Source organism: Malurus melanocephalus, unplaced genomic scaffold, assembly GCF_030028575.1.
Source record: "Malurus melanocephalus ecotype Western Australia unplaced genomic scaffold, MMel_1.1 scaffold_182, whole genome shotgun sequence".
Lineage (NCBI taxonomy): Eukaryota > Metazoa > Chordata > Aves > Passeriformes > Maluridae > Malurus > Malurus melanocephalus.
The window spans coordinates 992,289-1,013,070 of record NW_026623414.1 but is presented as its reverse complement, the minus strand read 5'-3'; the positions used below and the strand labels follow the sequence as shown (position 1 = coordinate 1,013,070).

Sequence of the window (20,782 nt, the reverse complement as noted above, 5' to 3'; positions counted from 1 at the left end):
TGGGTTTTTTTCCCTTTTTTGGGGGTTTTTAAAAATATTTTCCCTTTTTCATTAAAAAAATAAGTTTGGGGCTCTGGGGTAAGTAGCTGGGTGTATCTGGGAAGGAAGCAATGGATGCTGTTGGAGTTGTCCATCTCCTTGGCTGTAGGGGATGTGCCCCCCATTCCCATCCCTCAGCCTGTGCTGTGCTCTTGGAGCTGGGAGTGAAGGATCTTTTTTTAAAGCYGTTGAAAGTGGGTAGATCTGGGCGATCTCTCTCTTTTCCAGCTTCTCGTTTTACACAGCCTGATTTGTTTTACATCTGCGGTGCAATCAATAGATAAGGCATGGGAATATTTACTCACCCAGTTTGGAGGGCACAGAAATTCACTGTGGGAAACCAGGCTGGATCTCCAGCGAGCCCCAGGCTGCCTCCAGGCATGTCTGAGCAGGAGGCAAGGAGTCTGAGCCCAAACAGGGGGAGYATAACCCACCCCTGAAGTGTTTTCTTTCCAATTTATAACTCCCGAGTTCCACACTGGTTGGTAAAGTGTGGTTTSAGAGGCTGTGTTTGTAAMAACATGTCAAAAGTCTTTCCTGMATCCAACAGGCTCTGCTCTGGTTGGTGTCTTGCACTGAGGATTTGTCAAAATTTGTGTGAACAAGGGTTTCACATCTCATTCTCTGTATTTTGGTCATGGTGTTCAGCAGTGTGAGATAGGCTCAAGGAACTGTGTTAAAAACAGAGGAAAGGACCCATCTTGCCTCGCTGAATTTATCCAGTWAAATGGTGACTTGGCCCATTAGAGTTATAACTGCAGCATTTCTGAACTCTTGCATCCCCAAAGTGCTTTGCTYGCCATTGTGTGTGGTTTTAGCAGCAGGGACCTCACAGCAATGCCAGCTTTGGCTCATCAGGAGGTTTTGCCCCWTCCTCAGCATTCTCTTCTTTAAACACTTGATCGATCATTTATTGATTGAGTCTGCTACACAGAGCCTTCACCTTTGCTTGGACCTGCCYCTGCTATTTCATTCCACTCCAATTGACTCTAAAATCTTATACCTGAARACTTCAGCCCTGTCATTCCTTCCTCTATCCATGTAAAACTTGAACCCATCAAAAAGTTAACAGATGGGTGCGTACCTGGATATCTAAAACCTGCTAAACCTTTCTGAGAGCACTTATCCTTTAAGTGCTGTGTTCTTTACAAGGGAATAACTTGTAAAGCCCCACCAGGACAAATAAATGCTTCCATCAAGTGAAAAAACAGTCTGGAGTGAGTGAAATTGATAGCTCACCCAAGTATGTGTTGTAGTTTGGAAATGCCTGGGAGAGGCTGTCACTGAGAACAGGCCAAAAATGGAACCTGAAGGAAAAATTAGGAAGGAGGTGGAATGTTATTAAAGCTATAATTATAAACATAGGAGGCACTCTGATATTGTTTCTTCACTTTAACATTTCCATGTGAACAGCACTTGCTGTCTGGGAGTTTGCTGTGTGGGCCCCAGGAACCCTTTTTTTAGGATAGAGGAGAAGATGCACATTGTCTCAGCAGATTTATATGTTCAAATAATGAATTTGGACCTTAGGAGTTATAAACTGTAGKATTTCTGATATTTCTGTAAGCAGCAGGCAGGTAAATGGTTGAAAGAAATACGGGCTGGAAAATGTTTGACTCCCAACTGCTRCAGAAATGCAAAATCCCTGAAATCTGCTCCCAGAATCACACAGTGTGTGGGCACGGTCCATCATCCAGCATGCAGATGGAAAATGCTTTTGGAAAGGGCTTTAGAAAAGTAGTTTTGCCTCTGTTTTCCTCAGTGCCAGCTGCTGTTGCACCCTGAAAATAAAATAAGAGCTGTTTGCTTTGCCCCTTAAGGAAAGGACGCGTTAAACCAATGTTTGCGTTTGTGGTGCGCGTTTGGATTTCATGTGCCACGTCTTTGGGTAGCTCCAGGAGCACCAAAATCTCTCCAAGGCCAGGGGATGAAGTCCAGCAGGAAACAGACGGAGTGGGCAGCAGGAAGGACCCACCCTGTGGGTGACAGCCCCGYTCTTTCACCCGGGGCGAGCGGTGCCCGCCGTGACAGCCCCGCAGAGCTGGAGCAGTGCTGGGCTCCCAGAGCTCAATCCCGGTAATCAAACACTCYGACTGCAGCAGCTGCTCTGGGAATGACATGATGGACACGTGTCAGGACATTCTGGTGGCAGYGAGCCCATGTGTGCCTGCAGCTCAMTGCAGGCTCCCCGTGATGCCTGGCTCGCTTCAAATGTCCTTAAGGTTGGCTGGGCTAACGARGAGCRCRGTTAATTCRCTTCASTTTGGAAAGCTGCAGTTCCTGGAGYGTGGGTGTCACTCAGGGCACRTGAGCAGCCCTGTTCAAGGCCTTTTCCATGTGTTGTGCTCATCCCTGGAGCTGTCACACACACTCCTAGAGCCCCTTGAGCACAGCAATTCAAACCGTGTGGTGATGGGCGAGCCACGGGCACCTCTCCATCCTCCAAAGGGTTTTAATTCAATGGCCAATTCCATAAACAGTCCGATAGGTGCTGGCACTGATTGCTCCTGAAGGGTAATCCTGGCAGCAAGAGCTGCCTTGGAGTTTATGCATAGAGAGTGTTCTGAAAATYTATGTTAATTTTTTCATGGAGCTCACAGACCTGTTCTAGTTGTGCTCTCCATGCCCCAGCTAGGACTTTTATTGAAATTTTGAGTTTAAGAACACAGGAGATATAAATAGGAAATGTGGGGGGGGGGGAATAGTTTTTGTTGCTAATAGYATTTCTGAATTTTTAGGGTATTTTGAAGACTATCATATGTTTTTTGATGCCCATCAAAAGTCGCATCATGATACTGTGAAAACTCAGTTTCYGTGGCTCGGCTGCAGAGTGAAAATGGAGTGTATCACATGGACATTATTTCTTGTGTTAATCGAGGAATTGATGGTGCTGGTGGAATGGATTTTTTCCCTCCCTGTGGTGGCTTTTGTCTTCACATATTTCATTCATTTGCACTCTTAGAAAAAGTTTAGCTGTCTTTTTCGTTTTGTCTTGAGCTGTCTTTTTAGTTCTTTTCTTTTTTTAGGGTGACTTTCTGGTGAGGAGAGTTACAGCAAAATATTTTACTGCTGTATGGGAGTGTAAGAAAAAAAGGGTACATTTAGAGAAGCTCCAGATTTCTGTTCTTTTGCTTTGTGCTGTTATTCCTCATCCTGTCACTACTGGGACACTGATGCTTTGGGAAATCCTTTTCAGCTTGGTCCTACAATTCAGTCAGCAATGAGCCAGACCTGCCCATCTTCACTGGACAGATAGCCTGCTGAAATATCCCCAGCCTTGTGTTCCCCTAATCAGGACTGACACGTTTYRCCCTTAGTGTTGTGCTTGCTTATTTCCAGGTTGTTTGGTTATTTTTAATAAATAAGGGCTCTTATTCAKGAGGTGGGAGCAGGAGGTGGCAGCATGATCTGGGCTGTGCCCGTGACTCAAATTGCACTGAGTCAACAGCACTTCCGCCAATCCAGGCTGCAAACAGAATTATTAACAATTATTTCAGTAAAATTTTGCATTTGGGTTTCGCTTGTGTGAAGGAGAAGTGGTTTTAAAGCCTTTTCAACAGGGGAGTTTTAACTGAAGAGCAGGGGTTTGAGTTTTTTAAAAATTTTAATCCGTGTTTGTGCTCTGCTCCACCRTGTGTTTATTTTAAAATCTACTTGTGCATCAACACATTCTCAATCTGAAATGTAGATCTCAGAGTGACATGTTTTAAATGTTTGAACTGCATCCAGTTTGAAAGTACCACAGTTATCTAAGAAGTACATCAAAGTTTCCTGCAAGTGTTCATTTCTCATTATTATCTCTTCTGGAGCACTGATTGTTTTTCGGTGTAATTAGTGTAAGTTCTCCTTTTGATCTCCACATCAGATGTGCTCTCRTGTTTACAGAGAAGAATCTCCTCCAGTTTTACTCCTCCTAAGTTTTACTGCRTAAAAACCAAACTTTTGCCCCGATTCCACAGCTTTAGGTAGTGGATCTGTGTAGTATCAGGCCACTCAAAAGTCCTGGTTTCATTTGCTTTGAGCAGGGTCACAGACAGTTTGTATTTCTATCAAATTCCTCAGTAAAAACACCCAGATGGGTTAATGGCAGCTCGGCTCCTCCATGCCAACTTTAGGCTGGACATGGCAGGGCCATGATAATAGATAATAGATCTAAAATAAAGCCTGCTGATGACAGATTGCCCCACCAAAAATTTATTGAAACTTGAACCCGTCGAATTAGTCTGCTCACCCTTCAGATTTCTGCATTTGTGACGGTGGAGTTTTGGATCTGGGACTAGCAGCCCTAAATCTTGCATTAATAGTTAAAGCAGACTTCTTGTTGCTTATCTTCCTGGAAAAGGGTGTGCTCCCAGGGCTGGGGATGAGAAGCAGACAAGTGCAAAATGCTCCATCTGGGCAGGAATAATCAGCCAGTTCAATGGCAGCTCCTCAGAGCAGCTCTAGGACTCATAAACCGAACATAAATCCACAATATCTCTGTGTTGGGAACATGTGGTAACACTGCTCGGGGCTGGAAAAGCCTGACCTGCACTATCTTTGTCCTGTTTCAAGCATCTTCTCRCAAGAAAAATTTGTAGCAGACAGCCTAAAGCTGAGAGGAAGGCAACAAAAATGGAAGAGAACTCAGGGAAATGCATCTTGGAAGGAAGGAGAGGAAGAGAAGCATTTGGCCAGCGGGGTTTGCAAAGCTCCCTTTGGGTTTCTGGGTGSAGTTTTTGTTGTTGTGGGGCAATTTTGGCACCCCTGGCCCAGGTTGAGGTTCCCTCTGTTAATKCTGGATGTTGTTTGTGGCTCGGAGGGAAAAGCCCATCCTGACAGGAGAGGAACAGAGGGAAACCCTCGGTGCCAGCTGTTCTCGGGAACTCCTGGGGTCACCATGTCCAAATCTTGGCTATTTCGGGCAACCACATCACAGAATCCCATTCATAAATTTCTCAAGTACCATTACAAAAATAGTTTCGCTTTATTTTATTTATATATTTATTTATTTTAATTTTTTTTTTGCCTCCATTGCCCTGGTATGAATCTCTGCTTTGGAACCTCATCTCTAAGGACTGCCTTTTAGTGTTTTAAATGTTAATTAATCAYTTGTGTGCTTTATTTGCTCTTCATTGCCCTTTGGCTTCTTGACCATCCAGTGTAGRATGGGGAAAGTGGGTAATGAAGGGGTAGATTTTTAGTTCATTTATTGTTTAGACAAAACCAACCCTTCTTTCCTGAAARCTCTCATCTTTTAAYTATATTYCTTCGGAAATTATTTGTAACTCAGACCAACAGTTTGAGTTCTTTATGTCTTTTCCCCCTGCAGGCTGATTTTTGCCTATCCTTGGGACCAACCTTGGTTGAAAYCTTCTCTCTATTTACATATTGTGTAAACTGGATTCTGGCCTCAGYCAGGGGAGGATTCTTTAGAATAGGAGGACATTACTTTATTTATTAATGTTTATTATTAAGTTTCTTACTGGGGGATTCTACGCAGATACGTTAATTTGCGACGTCTATAAAAATTGTACATTTGTTAWAYGGGGATGTGTCTCRACRTGTTCCACCTTGAAGAGCTGTGCACYCAGGATCCTATTAAACACTGAGGTAMAACCCTTTAATCCCCTTAACCATGTCTGTCTCAGAATTCTAAGACCAACAGAAAGGCAACATTGGGACATGAGAAGAACAGGCTTGGTTTTGGCAGCTGCAAATTAAGGGGCAAGCAGAGCTGTCAGTAAATGGTTCAGCCAATAAAATCCTTACCCAGAGAGAGGAGTGTCCAGCTCCAGGGCAGGATGGGCCCCGTGTCAGCGGTGGGATTTTGGGGCATTTTAGGAGCRTAGGATCCCAGCTGGAGCCTCCAGCCGCTGCCTCACGAGGATGTGTCCCATGGGGACACCACCAGCGTGGCTGCTCTGCTCCTGGGAGTGAATTCACTCACAAGGGCAGAGTTCTCAAAGGTCACTACAGCTGGGAAATTTTATCTGTCCGAGTGCATCGGTRAAGTACAATTTGTGAATTTTCCAGCAGCGTGGTGTGTGCCCCAGTGGTGCTGGTGAATTAATAGAAGATAAATGGCTGTCCTCACCAAAAGAYYCCTTTYCCCCCYYYTTTTTTTWMCCTGAGGCACAGCAGCAGCACAAGAAGTGCCTTTGGTTGTGCTGCTAGAGTGTTTCCATATTTAAACAGAGTTGTTTATTGACGTGGGTGAGTGATAGAGCATCCCAACCTCTGGGAATCACACCATCCATTTCCCAAATAAATAGGCACAAGGAGARGAGCCAAACAGGATATAAGTGCTTCAAGGGCTCATGATCACAAGTGTCCCTTTCTGTCCAACCAGCAAGTCATTGCTTTACCACAAAAAGCAGCATTTCAGCTACAGATTTTTCTGCAGATGGCTGKTTTTTGGTGCCTGGCTTCTTAAACCTTGTTTGAAAGGTCTGGGCTGAGAAGGAGCCTGATGGTTCATTAGCAAGTACAAAGATTATCAGGGTGAGCACTGGGTGTTTTCTGGCCTGGGGAGATCCCGATGGCACGCTGTGGGARTTGTTACATGGGATGGAGTAGGTGTGGTGATGGGTTTTTTTCCACTGGAACATCCTGTTCAGGAGTGACAGCTTTTCCCCTTTTGGCACTCCAAAAGCTTTGGGTGGAGTCAAATCATACCTTCATTGACACTTGCTCCAGTTTTCAGTCCCACTGGAGCATCCAGCCCTTCRTAAAAGATAATTTTGTGCTGTTCCACTCTGGGGTGTTCATCGAAGAYCCTTGGCTTTGTGCAGTGAAATTTCCATGAAGGATTTTGTTGGGCTGCCTGGAGCTGTGCTGTGGTGGCATCCACTGAACTGCCTCTCCTTRGTCCCAAGGATAGGCAAAAATCAGCCTGCAGGGGGAARAGGCATAAAGAATTCAAACTGTTGGTCTGAGTTGTAAATAATTTGTGAAGGAATATAGTGAAGAGATGAGAGTTTTCAGGAAAGAAGGGTTGGTTTTGTCTAAACCAAAAAAATGGTGTTCAAATCAGGTAAAGAAAATAAGTAGATGAGACAGGTCTGTCCATCCTTCCCTCATGGAAGGATGCCTTGATCCTGAATGGGGCTGGACTCTGACAGCGTGAAAACAAAAATTTACACCGTTAGATGGATTATTTTCATCCCCTGCAACCGGTTMAAATGTTTTAAATATTGTATGTCCCTCAAACACAAAAAATGCATTGTGTAAGATGATAATAGAAACCAGCAACTGCTGTAGGCCCAGACATCCCAAAGGTTGGTAAAGAAGGATTCAAGGGCATTGCCAGCAAGTGATTTCGGGTTTGAAATCACTCAGAACTGCAACACCTTCTGTTTTATTTTACTAGTCGCCCTCTCTTCCTTAAAAATACCCATACTGATATCATCACTGCAGGCAGAACTTTTCTTTTTCTTCATTAGCAATACATTTATTGCAGTTTTAAAATCAGTAATTTCCAGATAATTTACAAATAGCTTTAATATTAAAAAAAAAACAACAAAAACCTGAAATTGTAGAGACTGTTCGTGAGACCAGAATCCTAGCTGACAAAAATGTTTTGTATATTGGTTTTACAAACCCACGAGCACAGAGTATGTTCTATTAAAAAGCAATAAAGTTTGCAAATAGCCATTTACAATGTGTTTTGAAAAAGTTTATGGAATAACAGATATTGTCCTTTAGTGTATCCAAAAAAATTACTTTTCTAAACGTTTTGGTAAAACAAGGGGCTTTTTTGTCATGCAGAGTCTTGTTTTTCTGAGTGTTTCAGTGCTTGAAGATAAGTAATATATTAAAGTTAAATTCCATTTTATTCTATTGTTTCGGGGTTTTTAACACAGAAAGGATAAACATTTACCAGATAAATGAACAGCACATTTTCCTTTCCCAAAAAAAAGAGAAGACAGAAAGTGAAATATTTTTCCGCTAACCAAAACACAAAAAACCCACAATCAAAACTTGTCTTAAGCTTATAAACTTAATCACACTTTARGGGAAAATAAATTCCTTTCCTAAATTGTAGGATGAGACCTTGACCCTGTGTAAATAACAACATCTTCATCTTCAATGTCTTTCTCAGGAAATATGAAAACAAATAATATTTTCTCCTTTTCTCTCTGTGTTGATGTCCAGTGCCTGCTYTTGGCAGGAGCTGCTGTTTCCTTTCTTACCCAGAATATCTCTGTGCAGCCCATCACTGACCATGTGCCTGTGATAAATTTGGGGCTGTTTTGTGGTGGAACTGCTGCAGTTTGGGAATTAACAGAGTATTTTGCTWCAGAAAAGACATTCTGCTTGAAAATCTACAGTTTCTAGGTTTGCTGTTTGGGCCATACATTTGTGGTGCTCAGAGTTGTTTCCTTAATGGAGAAGTTTTCTTTTTTGGTGCTAAAGAGAGAGGATTGGGGGTTTGTCCTGGGAAGAATGATGTCCCTCTGGTGATCCATGTGATTGTTTAGTGATGCTCTTTCTGGGGKTGATTTCTCAAAGAATAATGGACAGAAAGAAGGCAGAAGGGAAAATCCTATCTCACACTTTTTAAAATAAAATACCGGGCTGGAGTTGCCCTTTATTATTTCTGTTTTTGTTTGTGCTTTACATGATCATCGCAATTACAAAAAAGTCTTTTTTTGGTTGCTTTTTTTGTTGGGTTTATTTTGGGAAGGGGGGGTTGTTGTTTGGGGTTTTGTTTTTTGGTTGTTTTTTTTTTTGGTAGGACATCTCTTTTGTTTTGCCAAGATGCCCTTGTTTATGCACCAGCTGAGCATAATGATCTTTCAAAATAGGTCTCTTTTAGGTTTTTGTGGTGTGGTTTGTTGGGTTGTTTTTGGGGGGAGCAGTGTTAAGCACCTATGTGGTGACACAGAAATCTGCCTCTTTAAGGCCCACACCTCTGGGCTGGATTCTGAGCTCCTTTTGGAAAGGTGCTGCTGCAGAACAAACAGGAACAAGTTAGGAATGAAATTTAGATATTTGGACAGAGATTTTGGCCCAGCTGCCTTCGAGCACCTGCAGCAGCCACGGAGCACTCCACGCTCTGTTTCTTTCCATTGCACAGGTGAGWGCAATTCCATGGCAATTTCCTCTCCTTTGTTTTTGGGCAGGAAATGTGGATTACCTTTGGATAAYCCAGCTTCATTAGCAGGCCTGTCCCATGTTCCAAACCCCCTGGAGCGGYTGTTTACACTCAGGATCCTGACTGCTCCTTTGGTATGAGAATGTATCAGATAATAAACACTGTCAGAAGCTCCTTAAGGAGGAGGTTTGGTGAGCCTGGCTCAAGCTTTCCTCTTGCTGGCCCTGTGGGGAGCTGTCTTTGCTGATGGATGAGCTTTCTACTCCAAGAATTCTGCCATTCGAGATGGGATCTCTGGGAATCCCGAGCAGGAGTATCCTGTTTTCCTGCAGCATGCGTTTCTGCGTCCCCTGGCACAAGGAGGGCTGGCATGGCACCTTCCCAGATCTCAGCTCTTTCTRAAAAACAAGGAGCAGAGTGCCTGGCATTGACACTTGTGCCTCAGCTCAGTTCCTCAGGACTGGGGAATGCAGGGCATTCCCATAGTCAGACAGGAGTCAGTCGAGCTTTTCCCAKTTATTGATTCGCATTCCCTTGCTCAGGGAGATTCTTCCAGCTACTGATGGAACTTGCCCCTTCACTGTCACACACCAGTGTTGCTCCARGTTTAAACTCCAGGGCTATGAAGGAAACTCGGGAGGGCCAGGCTTTAGCTCAGGGCAGGATTTGGGTTGATATCCCCACAAAGCACGGAGGGGGAGGCTGTGGCTGGACATCACCCACCACAGCAACCCCACCCATCAGGGCACTCCCAGAAAACACACAGGAACACAAGGTGGAGCCCAGCCCTGCCCCAGTGACCGCCTCTGGCAGCTGAGATGCTGGAAATCAGCTCCTGAAYGCTGCCCCTGGCCCAAGCCCTCTTTATCAGGTGAGCAAAGCCTTCCCAGACACCCGTGGCTGCAGCCCCAACACCCTGGTGGCTTTGCATGGAAATGTAAACACCAGTGCAAATGTCTCCAGATTAGGACTTTAAACAGGAAAACCTCAGGGATAAAGAGCAGCTCTGCAGGCAGGCAGCACRTGGGCCATGGCCTCAGCCCCAGGCTGCAGTCCGTGACTGAGATTTTAGGGTAAAACTGGGAATTTTTGGATCCTCGTTTTCCCAAGTCTGGTGTAAATTTGGTATATATTTCTTTTGTTTCAGCCTTCATAAAAAAGAAGAAAACCATACTTCATATTTTAAATGTATTTAGATTTCTTTTATATTTAGACTCTGGTGAGAGTTTTGAGTACCCACCATCCCAATAATACCAATTAACCCATCATAATCTTTTTTTCAGTAATTTTTGCCTTTCATCTTACTTCTCCCACTGATAAAAACTGCCTTCCCTTGGAACACAAAAGCAAAAATAATGTGCATTGTAACCCTTCAAAACACAATTAGCAGGATTCACAAAGCATGGGTTCAGTGGCTCTCACATATCCAGTTTTGTTTTCACCATAGCCTTGGGCATAGTTTGAGTGCTGATTTTTGCAATAACAACAGAAATAAATAATATTTTTCTGGAGTCAGAAAAGTGCTCAATTTTGGTGTATTAGAAATAAATGTGAAAACAGATTTACTTAACAGACCATTAAGTAGTAGGTGGTAGTTCTGGTAGAAAATATGAAATTTGCCTTTGGATGGAGGGGGGGGGTGATTTCTGTGTTTTTATGAAATTCCAGATTTCATGTGGTCTAAATAAACAGGCAGTAATGTTATGGTTGAATTTGTAATTTTTGGTCTATGACAYGCTGTTGAAAATGCCATTTCARTCAAAATGTTCCTTAGCGTGGCAGRTTTTAGTTGATTTTGCTGTTTGTTTTTACATTTCACAAGGCTTGTGTCAAACCAGGAGCGTTCAAGCCCAGGCCTGCATCCTGCAAACAGGGTAAATAAATCTTTAAAAACAAAAATAGACGGGCAGAAATAAAAATGATGTCACAGCTGTGTGTCCTTTTAACCTGCTTGCGATGCGTTGATGATAATAATAGATCAATAACTTCAAAGCTGCARACAGCCTTCCAGGAAAGCTGCAGCCCCACCCCAGAGACCCACCATTCTCAGCAGTGAGAAACAGTGCTAAGCCAGCTGATCATCCAGATAATCCTGCCAGGAGCTGAAGTTTTTCCAGCCCTGTGACTCCCAAACCCCGGACACAAAGTGTCTGAGCAGGCTCTGCCATCCAGAGTGAATTGTCAGCGTTAGGTACATCAAGGTCATCCCACTTTGAAAATATTTCTAGACTGCCCATGGAATCCAAGATTTATTTCACTGTTTGAGCTGGTTTTTTTGTTTTGGTTTGTTTTGGTTTTTTTTAATGGATTGGGTCATAGCATCGTGTTTGATTCATTAAGGCAATAACCASCACAGACCTAGGCTGCGAGTTTGAAATAAATGGAAAAGTGAAAGAAGATGGGGGAGTTCCAAAATGTCCTGGTGTTAGGGAAGATGAAAGGAAGGCGCTCACCTTTCTGCAGATGGATGGACAGGTGTCAACATCCCTGAAAGGATGGGCAGGAGGTGTCAACAGCCCCAAAAGTGTTACATTTGGGCAGGTGGGTGGCCTTTTCCAGCCCTCTTCCTGCCAGATATGAGCGAAACCTGCTGCCTCTGCACAAGCAGCACAGCTACRGGCAACATCTGGCTGCTCACAGCTGGAGAAAACAGGGAAAATTTCCATCCCCTGGCCCCAGATGTGGAGCTAATCAGCGCCAGATGTGGGGATTTGGAGCAGAACAGAAGTTGGGGACGTGTGCGGGTGTTCCTTGGAGAGCRCCGCGGCTCCTGCCCGGGCTGCTGGTCCGGGGCCAGCGCCTCGTAAACAGGTGTCAGCCTCCCAAAAAAAGCACTGCCCTCCTTGCCAGCRGCGGGGATCCTCGCTGGCATGGCAGCATCCTCGCTGGCATTCCCGGGCACGGCTCCTGGGTTCGGCAGGAGTGACAATGACAATGACCCTGCGCTGGGAACGGGACCCGCTGCGCTGGGGGAGCGCTCGGAGCCCGCCCGCCGCTTTCCTCGCCTCGCTTTTCCAGGGATTTTGGGATCCAAACCGGACAGCCTTGGGGTAGATCAGGTGGGGGGAGAAAGTGAAAGGTGAGTCGCTTGTTAGAATTATCCTTTTTTAATTCTTAGGGTTAAGCCCTAGCTCGGGATTTGGGATCCGGGAGGTGCCGGAACGGGTGAGGACGCGCTGAAGGAAGATGCTGCTGCTAGGGGGCAATATGTAGCAAGAAAAACCCCGCTCAAGCGTTTGATCTCAGCGTCTCACCGAACCTTTTCTTAAAAAAAACCTAAATCCAAAAGGTGTCCAACAGATGGCATGCACTAATGCTTTTGCTGCAGAAGGAGCATATTACAAACAAATATTAAACCTTTATTTATAGGCTGTATTTCTTTTAGGATATATGTATTTTTGTGTGTGTGCATGACTTTCTTGATATTAATTCCTCATTACCCACATGATTCTTAATTTTTCRTTCTGAATTCTATCATAGTTGGTATAAAGCAAAAAGATAAGGATGTGGGCATTTAAAAGCTTTGAATCACATGGCGTTGTAACTCTCCTGCTGCTTCCCTGKTGAGAACAGCTGGGACAGCCAACTCAGAGTTCTTGGTGACTCTTTTTGTTCTACCTCTTTCTTAAACATACTCCCTAAAATAGAAAACAAGAGGAAAAAAAGAAAAGAAAAAAAGAAAAGAGGGAAGAAAACAAGGGAAGGCAGCTTCAGTGACATTATTGGTTTCAGATTGAACAGGGAAATATTTTAGTTGTTTATTTGTTTAGATATACTCATATTGACTTGATGATGCTCACTTTAGAACTAGTGCAGGGTGTTTCCTTATAAGTTGCCTTGTGTGAATAYGATTTTTAAAGAGTTTGAGGGGTTKCTTTATTATTTCAGTCTTGTTTCCTGTATTTTCCTGTTCAGAGTAAGAGACTCAAGCATGGGCTTGAGTCTGTGTTCCASRRACATTTGGGACTTCTGCTGACTCARAATCCATRGGGTTTTGAACAACATCAGCTGTGGATGCAGAGGAGAAAGGGAGGATTGGTTTTATGACTGTGTTGAAATACATGGAGTGCATCTTTGAGTCTTTGTTGTAGTGTTTTCTGCTTAATAAACCGAAGAGAGAGGGTTAGTCAGCATTAGAAGGCAGCAAAACCAGCAGTTTCCACAGTGCTCTCCTCTTTCAGCTCCCAACAAAGATATTAGGACATCACTCTGGMTGAATTARGRCATYARTGTTCTCTGCACTCCTCACCTTACYGCCACTGTCTTGCCATAAATAATTCTGAACATGGATTTATTCTGAAATTAAATTATTGTCTTTGTTTAACATGATTAGCATAAAATATTCATGGTTTTAAAATACTCTGCTCCATGTGAAAAGGAGGTTTTTTTTTCTGCATCAGAAGGCTTTGACCTCTGCCAAATCAACACAAGCAAAGTGGTTGTAATCCCTGGGTGTTTGTAATTGCCAAAGTGGTTTGGATGGCTTTAACTTAGTATTAAATGCTGACATCACCTTTAAGGGCAGAAAGCAAACTTGGCGTAATGAAGATTATATCAAGAAAGCTCTCCCCATTTCCCATATTTTCCAGTAGCCATAATAAACCAGAATTGTGTGATTCACTGCCTACCCAAAGCCCTTGTTCTTTCCAATATTGCCRGGCTGTGATGTGTAAACAGAGCTGTAAATCTCTGTTTGTGTCGGGGGCACGGTTTGGGCTTGCACCGTGCTGCTGAATCATCTGAGCTCTGTGCTGGGACTCAGCAAACGCTGCTTGGAAGAGCAGCACAGAGCACAGGGAGGTGGCCTGGCCTCAGGRAGGCTTGGGATTGTCTCCTCTGAGCCTTCTCCATCCCAGTGGGGATTTCTAAGGTGGCAATTTCCAGTTCACAGGTCCGTGATTCAGATTCACAGCCAGTGAAAGGTGCTTCTCTTCTGGAATCCTCTGTGACGTGCTGGAGTCCCTGGGTTTTACCATGTACATATGTGAAAATGAGAAAACAAGAGAGGATTTTTACAGCATTGCTTCTATAAAGTTGTTTCAGGCATCCTTCCAGATAAAAATGCAGGTTGCTACGCTTGTGAAGTTCCAAAAGCCGTATTATTTTGTGGGTGTTTTACAGCCATACAATACAGGTTTGAGTRCAGGGGATTCTGCAGCTGCCCGTCTTTGTTTCCATCCCCACCGTTCAGGGACCCTGCCCGTGTCTGCCTGTGTGTGTTGGGAAAGGGAGACCCTACAGATGTGGGGGATTCTTACAAACGTAAAACATAAAAACGTAAAACGTAAAAAGCTGCTCCCATGAGACAGCACATTTTTGGCTGCATCTATTACCCTAAAAGAGGCTTCTTTAACTGTTACAAATTGCTGTTCCAGTGGCTCACTGAGTTTGGTGATGCTGCCCCAAGGTCTCGTGAGCGCTGTCTGTTCTGGGAGAGCTCTTGGAGCATTTTAGAGAAAAGCAAGGGCAGCAGCCCAGGTGTGCCAAGGTGGGGGTGYTACTACTGTGCACATGAGTTGGGTSATTGCTGCCCAGGTTTTGTGGTGAGGTGAGCATGGCAAAGAGCCCTGGAGTTCCTCTGGAAGCAGCTCGAGGCAGCAGATTGCCCCGAACTGAAATGGAGACCCCCCAAACTTGTGCTGTTGGCAAGTTCCAGGGAAGCACAACTCAAATTCCACAGAAGYGTGGCTTTCATAACAATGATGTTTATCTTTCTCTGGTAAGCTCAGGAGATGTGCCAAGGCTTCCTCCTCTGCCTGCTGCAGGGTGTTGTCCCTGCTGGCTGCAGGTCCCCACAAAGTCACAGGTTCCTGCAGTGTCCTTCCAACATTACCCTTGGGTCAGTTTGCTTGGGGCCAGGTGTGGTCAAGCTCTGACCTTCTCCAGTGATGGATGGAGAATTTGTCGCTTCCCTGGTTCCTTCCCCATCGCGTGATCATTGCTGTTGTTAGAGTTGAGGGTTTTTTTTCATGTTTGGTCCTGATTTCCCTCATTGCTGCTGATGTCTGTATCCTCCCACCCTTTTCTCATGCCCTGTGAGCAGAACCTGGCCCTGCTGTGTCTGCACCGGTTCAGCTGGTGGCTGAAGGCAGGAATGGAGCTCCCTCATCTGCCTTCCCCTCTTTGGGCTACATGAGTAGGATACTTTCTTGGATTTCCATTTTTCCAACCTGCCAAACCCCCTTGAAGAGGCAGCCTTGCTCCTCAGCTTCACATCACCTGCAGATATGCTGGAAATTTTCCTTGTCTCTTCCCTCCACATCATCCCTGAAGTTCAGCCAGACCCAGACAGGGAATTCAGTTGCGTRTTTTTGTTGTTTGGGAAAGCCAATTTAGTATCCATAAATTCTACAATCCTTGCTTTATCTTCTCTCTTTAGACAAGCAAGTCCTGCTTCAGTGTGGTTTCAAAAAAAAAAAAAAAAAAAAAGGTACAATGCTGCAGTATTTTATTTCACTTATGCTTGCATAAGTGCCCATGTGCAAACAGCAGCTTGCATTCTGTCGCTTAGCTGGTTTCTCAGTTTTTAGGGGAATGGTTTCATTAAATCCTTTAGCCTGTCTATATGCTTAAACAGAAAGTGGAAACAGTTCCGATGTTCTCATCAGAAGCAGGCTGAGAGGGAGGAACCCCTCAGACTACTGGAATAAGAATGGTTCAGTGTGGCAGATGCAGGATGTAGGTTCTTGAGGGGAAGCCCTTGAGTCAGTTTTTCAGCATGAACAACTGCCTGTTAAAGGAGAAAATGCCTCCTGGGAAGGGGAGAGCACCATGGCACCTATCCTCACCAACAATTTTCCTCTTTTCCCTCCTCTCTTCCCACTCTTGCCAAGAAATACAATCATGCCATGAGCAGACAGAGTAAAAACATCCTGAGACACCTGTGCAGGATAAAAGTTAGCTGAGCCCTCTGCCTCTGGAGGAGGAGGAGACCCAGGTAGGGCTGAAGAGGCTGGGGAAAGCTGAGCAGGGAGAAGGGGTGGGAGCCCTGCCCAAGGGCTCGTTGGCAGGAGAAGGCAGGAACAGGATCCGTTTCAGCTTTTGGGTGGCTCTGGGAGGAGCAAGTGTTGGGATTAAAGTGTCCTGATGAAACTGTTCCCTTTCTTCCCAGACGCAGACAGCGAGTTTCATGGGGTGGATTTCCTGCCAGAAGATCTCAGCGAGGCTCCAGAGGAGATAGGAATGAGGGTGAACAAGAAATACTCCTGTCTGCCTGCTGAGGAGAAGGGCATCCACATCATCAACATCCGAGCCATCGAGGACATTGGCTATGACCAGCACGAGAGCACAGTGAGTGACCACTGGAGTGTCCAAACCTGCTCACTGCATTCACCCCTCAGCTTATTTCTCATCCTTTCCACTCGCAGGGTGCTCTGAAATCCTCTCCCTCTGCCTTTCCAAGGTGCTGGGAAGGATTTCCACCTGCCACGGTCCGTGCTGACATGGTGGGGGTTGTTCTTGGTGTGAGAAAGGGAACCTTGTTTAACCTGTAGCAAAAAAAGAGGCTGACTCTTCTCAGAGAGAAGAACCTTTCCATCTTCTTGCCAATGCAGAGAACAGGACAGAATGCCTAAAATTCCATGCAAAAGCCATTGTTAACATAGGTAACATTAAACTGATCTCCTGTARCACACAACAGAGATCAGATTTACAGGGTGATTAATCACACCTCAGTTAAATTCTTTAACACAGATTTTAAAGGGAGTTGGTGATAGGAATACCCAGCATGATTACGACTTGGTTATGTAATTAACACATAAAAATAAGTTTATTAAGGTGGAGTGGGCTATGCAACAGATTTGCTGGGGAAAGAGGTACCAGAAAAAGCAACATGGGATTTATTGTGCTTGTGCTTAAAATTAGGATGGAGCATCGAGGAATAATTCTGTCAGGGTGTTAAAATCCTTCTGCTAGGGTGRAACTGAAATGTCTTGTCCCTTCAGCTGGGAATGAGACAGAAATGAGCTTGATGTGGTCTAAGTCAGTGCAGCTCCATTGAAGCACAGCAGAACTGTAAGAGAACGTTGGCCATAAGTACCTTTCAGCATTTGCACCCCCTCCTTAAAACAATCTGACCATTAATTTCTTTAAAACTGAACCCAATTTTTGCTTCCTGTTTACAGTGGGAATATAGCTATTCTCACATATTAGTAAATTTATGGAGTAGCCACAGTGGTGGTTCAGCCCAGTTTTTCAGAAACTGCTATTTAATTAATTAGCAAGATCAGCATATCTTAAAAGAAATGAAATACAACAGTTAGTTGCACTTGTTGATATTTTCTTACCRTAGAAATTTGCAAAAGTGAGTTGTCTGCCACAAGCAGACTGTCAGCTTGATTGAACAAAAAATGTTCTGAACTCACAGGTAGCTGCCATTAATCATGAAACAATTGGAAAGCAGTAGTTTATATCGAAGTTAAGCTTAAGAACTAAATGRGAATATCTAGACAGGGCACAAACATGAACAGCCTGTGCCCTGAAGAGTTTGGCATGGCTAAATAACCTTCTCTGTTTTAATGGAAAAGGGAATTAAGGGAAGAGGACAGAGTGAACTCYGTGGTGTCACCTAATGCTGCATTATTTTATTATATATTTATTCATTTTGTGCAAAGAATGTGTTTTAAATGGGAAAGAGGGATGAGATCCTAAAGGAGAGAGAAACAGGTAGCATTATTGTCTAAAATAACTTACACTTACTCTTTTATGTGACACCCAGTCAATAACTGGGTGTGCACATCCCAAATAGATTTTAGCATTTTGCAACTCTCTTTGGGAGCACAAGTCCTTTTCCTTYTATGGAGGATGGACATTCTTCTGTAAAATTAAAAACCAGAAAAGCTCCCTCGTCATTGAAAAGSCACTCCTATGGTGAGTATTTTTTTGTAAAAACAAATGCCAGTTKTGARTGAATTTTATTTCTTWTTTTTTTTCTACTGCGTGGATCTCCAGGGATAGAATTGTGAATTATGCATGAGAAGTGTTATAGAACTATAAATAAATTAATTGCTAGCACCATTTTTTTTTTTGTTTGTTGCTACAGTTGCCCTGTGCAGTTTTCAGATAAATGTTTGGTAATGGAACTATGTTTTGAGTCTCACCTTWCTTGCATCTTGCAATGCTTACCCAGCATTAACTCAGGCTGGGAACAAAGCCATTGCCACCATCGGCTTGCATAGTGACATGGATTTTATAAGTGGGAAAAAGAAGTGGTGAACTCAATCAGCAGTGATCCCGGTTCCCTGGCTGCTTTCCACGCTCTTTTTTGGCCGTGGCAGGACCAGCTGGCTCCCTTCAGTCTGTATCTAAGATGATCTCTTTCTCAGATGATAGGGACTTGCAATGAGAGATAAGAKAAGTGAGAAATATTTCCCCACGATATCAATCTGTTTGTCAGGATGGCTGCGCTGCAGATGTCACAGTGGAAAAGGACAGGCGATATTAGCAGCGATTAACCCCCGAAGGAGAACACCAAACCCACCAAGTAGCTGACTTACGAGCCAGTGTGCTGGTGATTAGATTAAATCCCAGTCATTTAATCTATTTATTTCTGGCCAATAAAACCCCAGCWGGCTATCAGTAAAAGTAAAGGTGTTAACTTGCAAAAATTTTCAGAGTAAGTGGCATGGCGGGGACTCCTCCCATCTGCCAGCTCTCTGGAGAGAGGGCACTGTGTGCTCCGGGCAGAAAGAGCCCGGACAGGAGAGGATGGTCTGTCTGGTGYCTGTGTTGGTGTGACATTCATCATTCTTCTCTCTCCTTCTCTCCACACCCCCATTCCCTGCTCCCAGTTGTTGAACTCCCTCTCCAAGAATCCGGATGCTGACTGCAAGTACGGCCTCTACTTCCGAGATGGCAAGAGGAAAGTGGATTACATCCTGGTGTACCACTACAAGAAATCCTCAGGAGGGAAGGCTCTGGCCAGGAGGGCTCTGCAGAACGATTCCAGTGTCCGAAGCAGCAAGCAGGACCAGCCTCTCCCAGGGAAGGGTGTGCAGCTGGAAATGGGGGAAGGCGAACCCCACGTGGATTACCACGAGGACGACAAGAGGTTCCGCAGGGAGGAGTACGAAGGGAACCTTGTGGAGGCCGGGCTGGAGCTGGAGAGGGATGAAGATGTAAGGATCTGTTTCAAATGGGTGGAAACAGAGGGGATAACTGGTGGCCAGGTCCTGGGGAAGGCTGAGCTGCTCCTGGGAACCTGGCTCTGCCTGAGGTTGTGCAAGCTCAGCTCTTGCAGAATTTGATTGCAGTTCTGTCAGTCAGCGCCATCCTCAGCCACTGATTTAGTTCACTACCCTGGAATGTGCCACAGTGTTGTAAATGCCCCAGYGAGGTGAAGTTTCTGACATTTCTTGGCCAGGATTTGTGGCACATCCACCATTGCAACACAGCCGTGTTGTTGTAGCTGGAAGTGAGGCTTAAATGGCTCTGAACACCAGTGCCAGTGATTTGCATCACTGGTAATTCCAAAAAAAAAAAAAAAAAAAAAAAAAAAAAAAAAAAAAAAAAAAAAAAAAAAAAAAAAAAAAAAAAAAAAAAAAAAAAAAAAAAAAAAAAAAAAAAAAAAAAAAAAAAAAATTAAAAAAAAAACAAAAATCAGATCCAGGCAGTATCATCTCCAAAAATCAGATCCAGGCAGTATCATCTCTATTCCTCAATACAGGCTTGGGGAGAATTAAATTTGTTCAGGAGTCTCTGGTCCACGCTCCTGCTGGAGCACACGGGTCCAGGTTACAGTTTGCTCTTTCCATTCTTAGACGTGAACAGTACAGCTTGTAACGTCTTCCACCTGCACTCTGAAAACAGGATATTCTATTAAAAGCCCGCTAGGCTGTGTAAAAAATGATGTATGTGGAGGGCTGCCAGTGTGTGATCGGTAGAAATAGACACAGCAGTATTAATTTCAAAGAAAGCTGTTACAATGATCCGACCCAGCCCATGTGCCTCAGACTGCTGAGAGAGAGGGTAAACATTTATGCTGGGTTTATTTACAGGACCTGAAAGCTGAGGTAAACATTTAGACCTGGGAACAGACTGTTAATCTGTCCCCTATTACTCACAAACTATAGGCATTTATATCATTTACATGTTCTATATATGTAATATATATATATATTTAAAATACAATGTAAGGAAAGCTCTCCCTGCCCTGTCTCCCAGTGAAAATCAGAATCACTTTCTGTCCAGCTCAGAGGTTTCTGAAGCGAGCTGGGAGCCTGCCCRTGCCAAGCCATGGCTATTTAAACCCTTTGCAAGGTGGGAGGTTCCACCTGTGACATGAAATTGGATTTCAAATGATGCAGGAGGGATCGGGGGCCAAGCCAGGACACTGTAAAAGAGAGGGAACTCTGTCCTTTCAGTGTGAGACACCAAACCACGTGAGATGAAAGTGTAGGGATGAAAGCAAGGCWCAGGGACTTACATCAGCTTCCACAGAGGGCACGTCCGTGTAGTGATGGCTAAATCCAGCTACCCTGAAACAGAGGCCAGAAAAAATTCAGAGAATAAAAAGCAGTTCTGTTCATGGCAGGGCCTTCAGGGACCTTCAGGGCAGTCCCAGCCCAGCCAGGGGCTGCACCCACAATGGACAATGGCTCACGGGTTTTTCACCCTTTCTCACTTTTGTCCATTTGCACATCGGGGCTGAATCCTCCAATTGCAGCT

The 20,782-nt window shown here is 44.3% G+C and overlaps 1 protein-coding gene across 4 annotated transcripts in view; it reads left to right on the top strand.

Moving 5' to 3' along the window:
• ANO1 (anoctamin 1) overlaps nt 1-20,782 on the top strand; it is a 72,868-nt gene that overhangs the window by 14,637 nt on the left and 37,449 nt on the right. For all 4 annotated transcript variants that reach the window (XM_057373006.1, XM_057373007.1, XM_057373005.1 and 1 more), the window contains exons 2-3: nt 16,230-16,408; nt 18,907-19,233. In XM_057373006.1, the coding sequence (XP_057228989.1) occupies nt 16,301-16,408; nt 18,907-19,233 (435 nt within the window). In that variant the 5' untranslated portion in view covers nt 16,230-16,300. The remainder of the gene's footprint in view (nt 1-16,229; nt 16,409-18,906; nt 19,234-20,782) is intronic.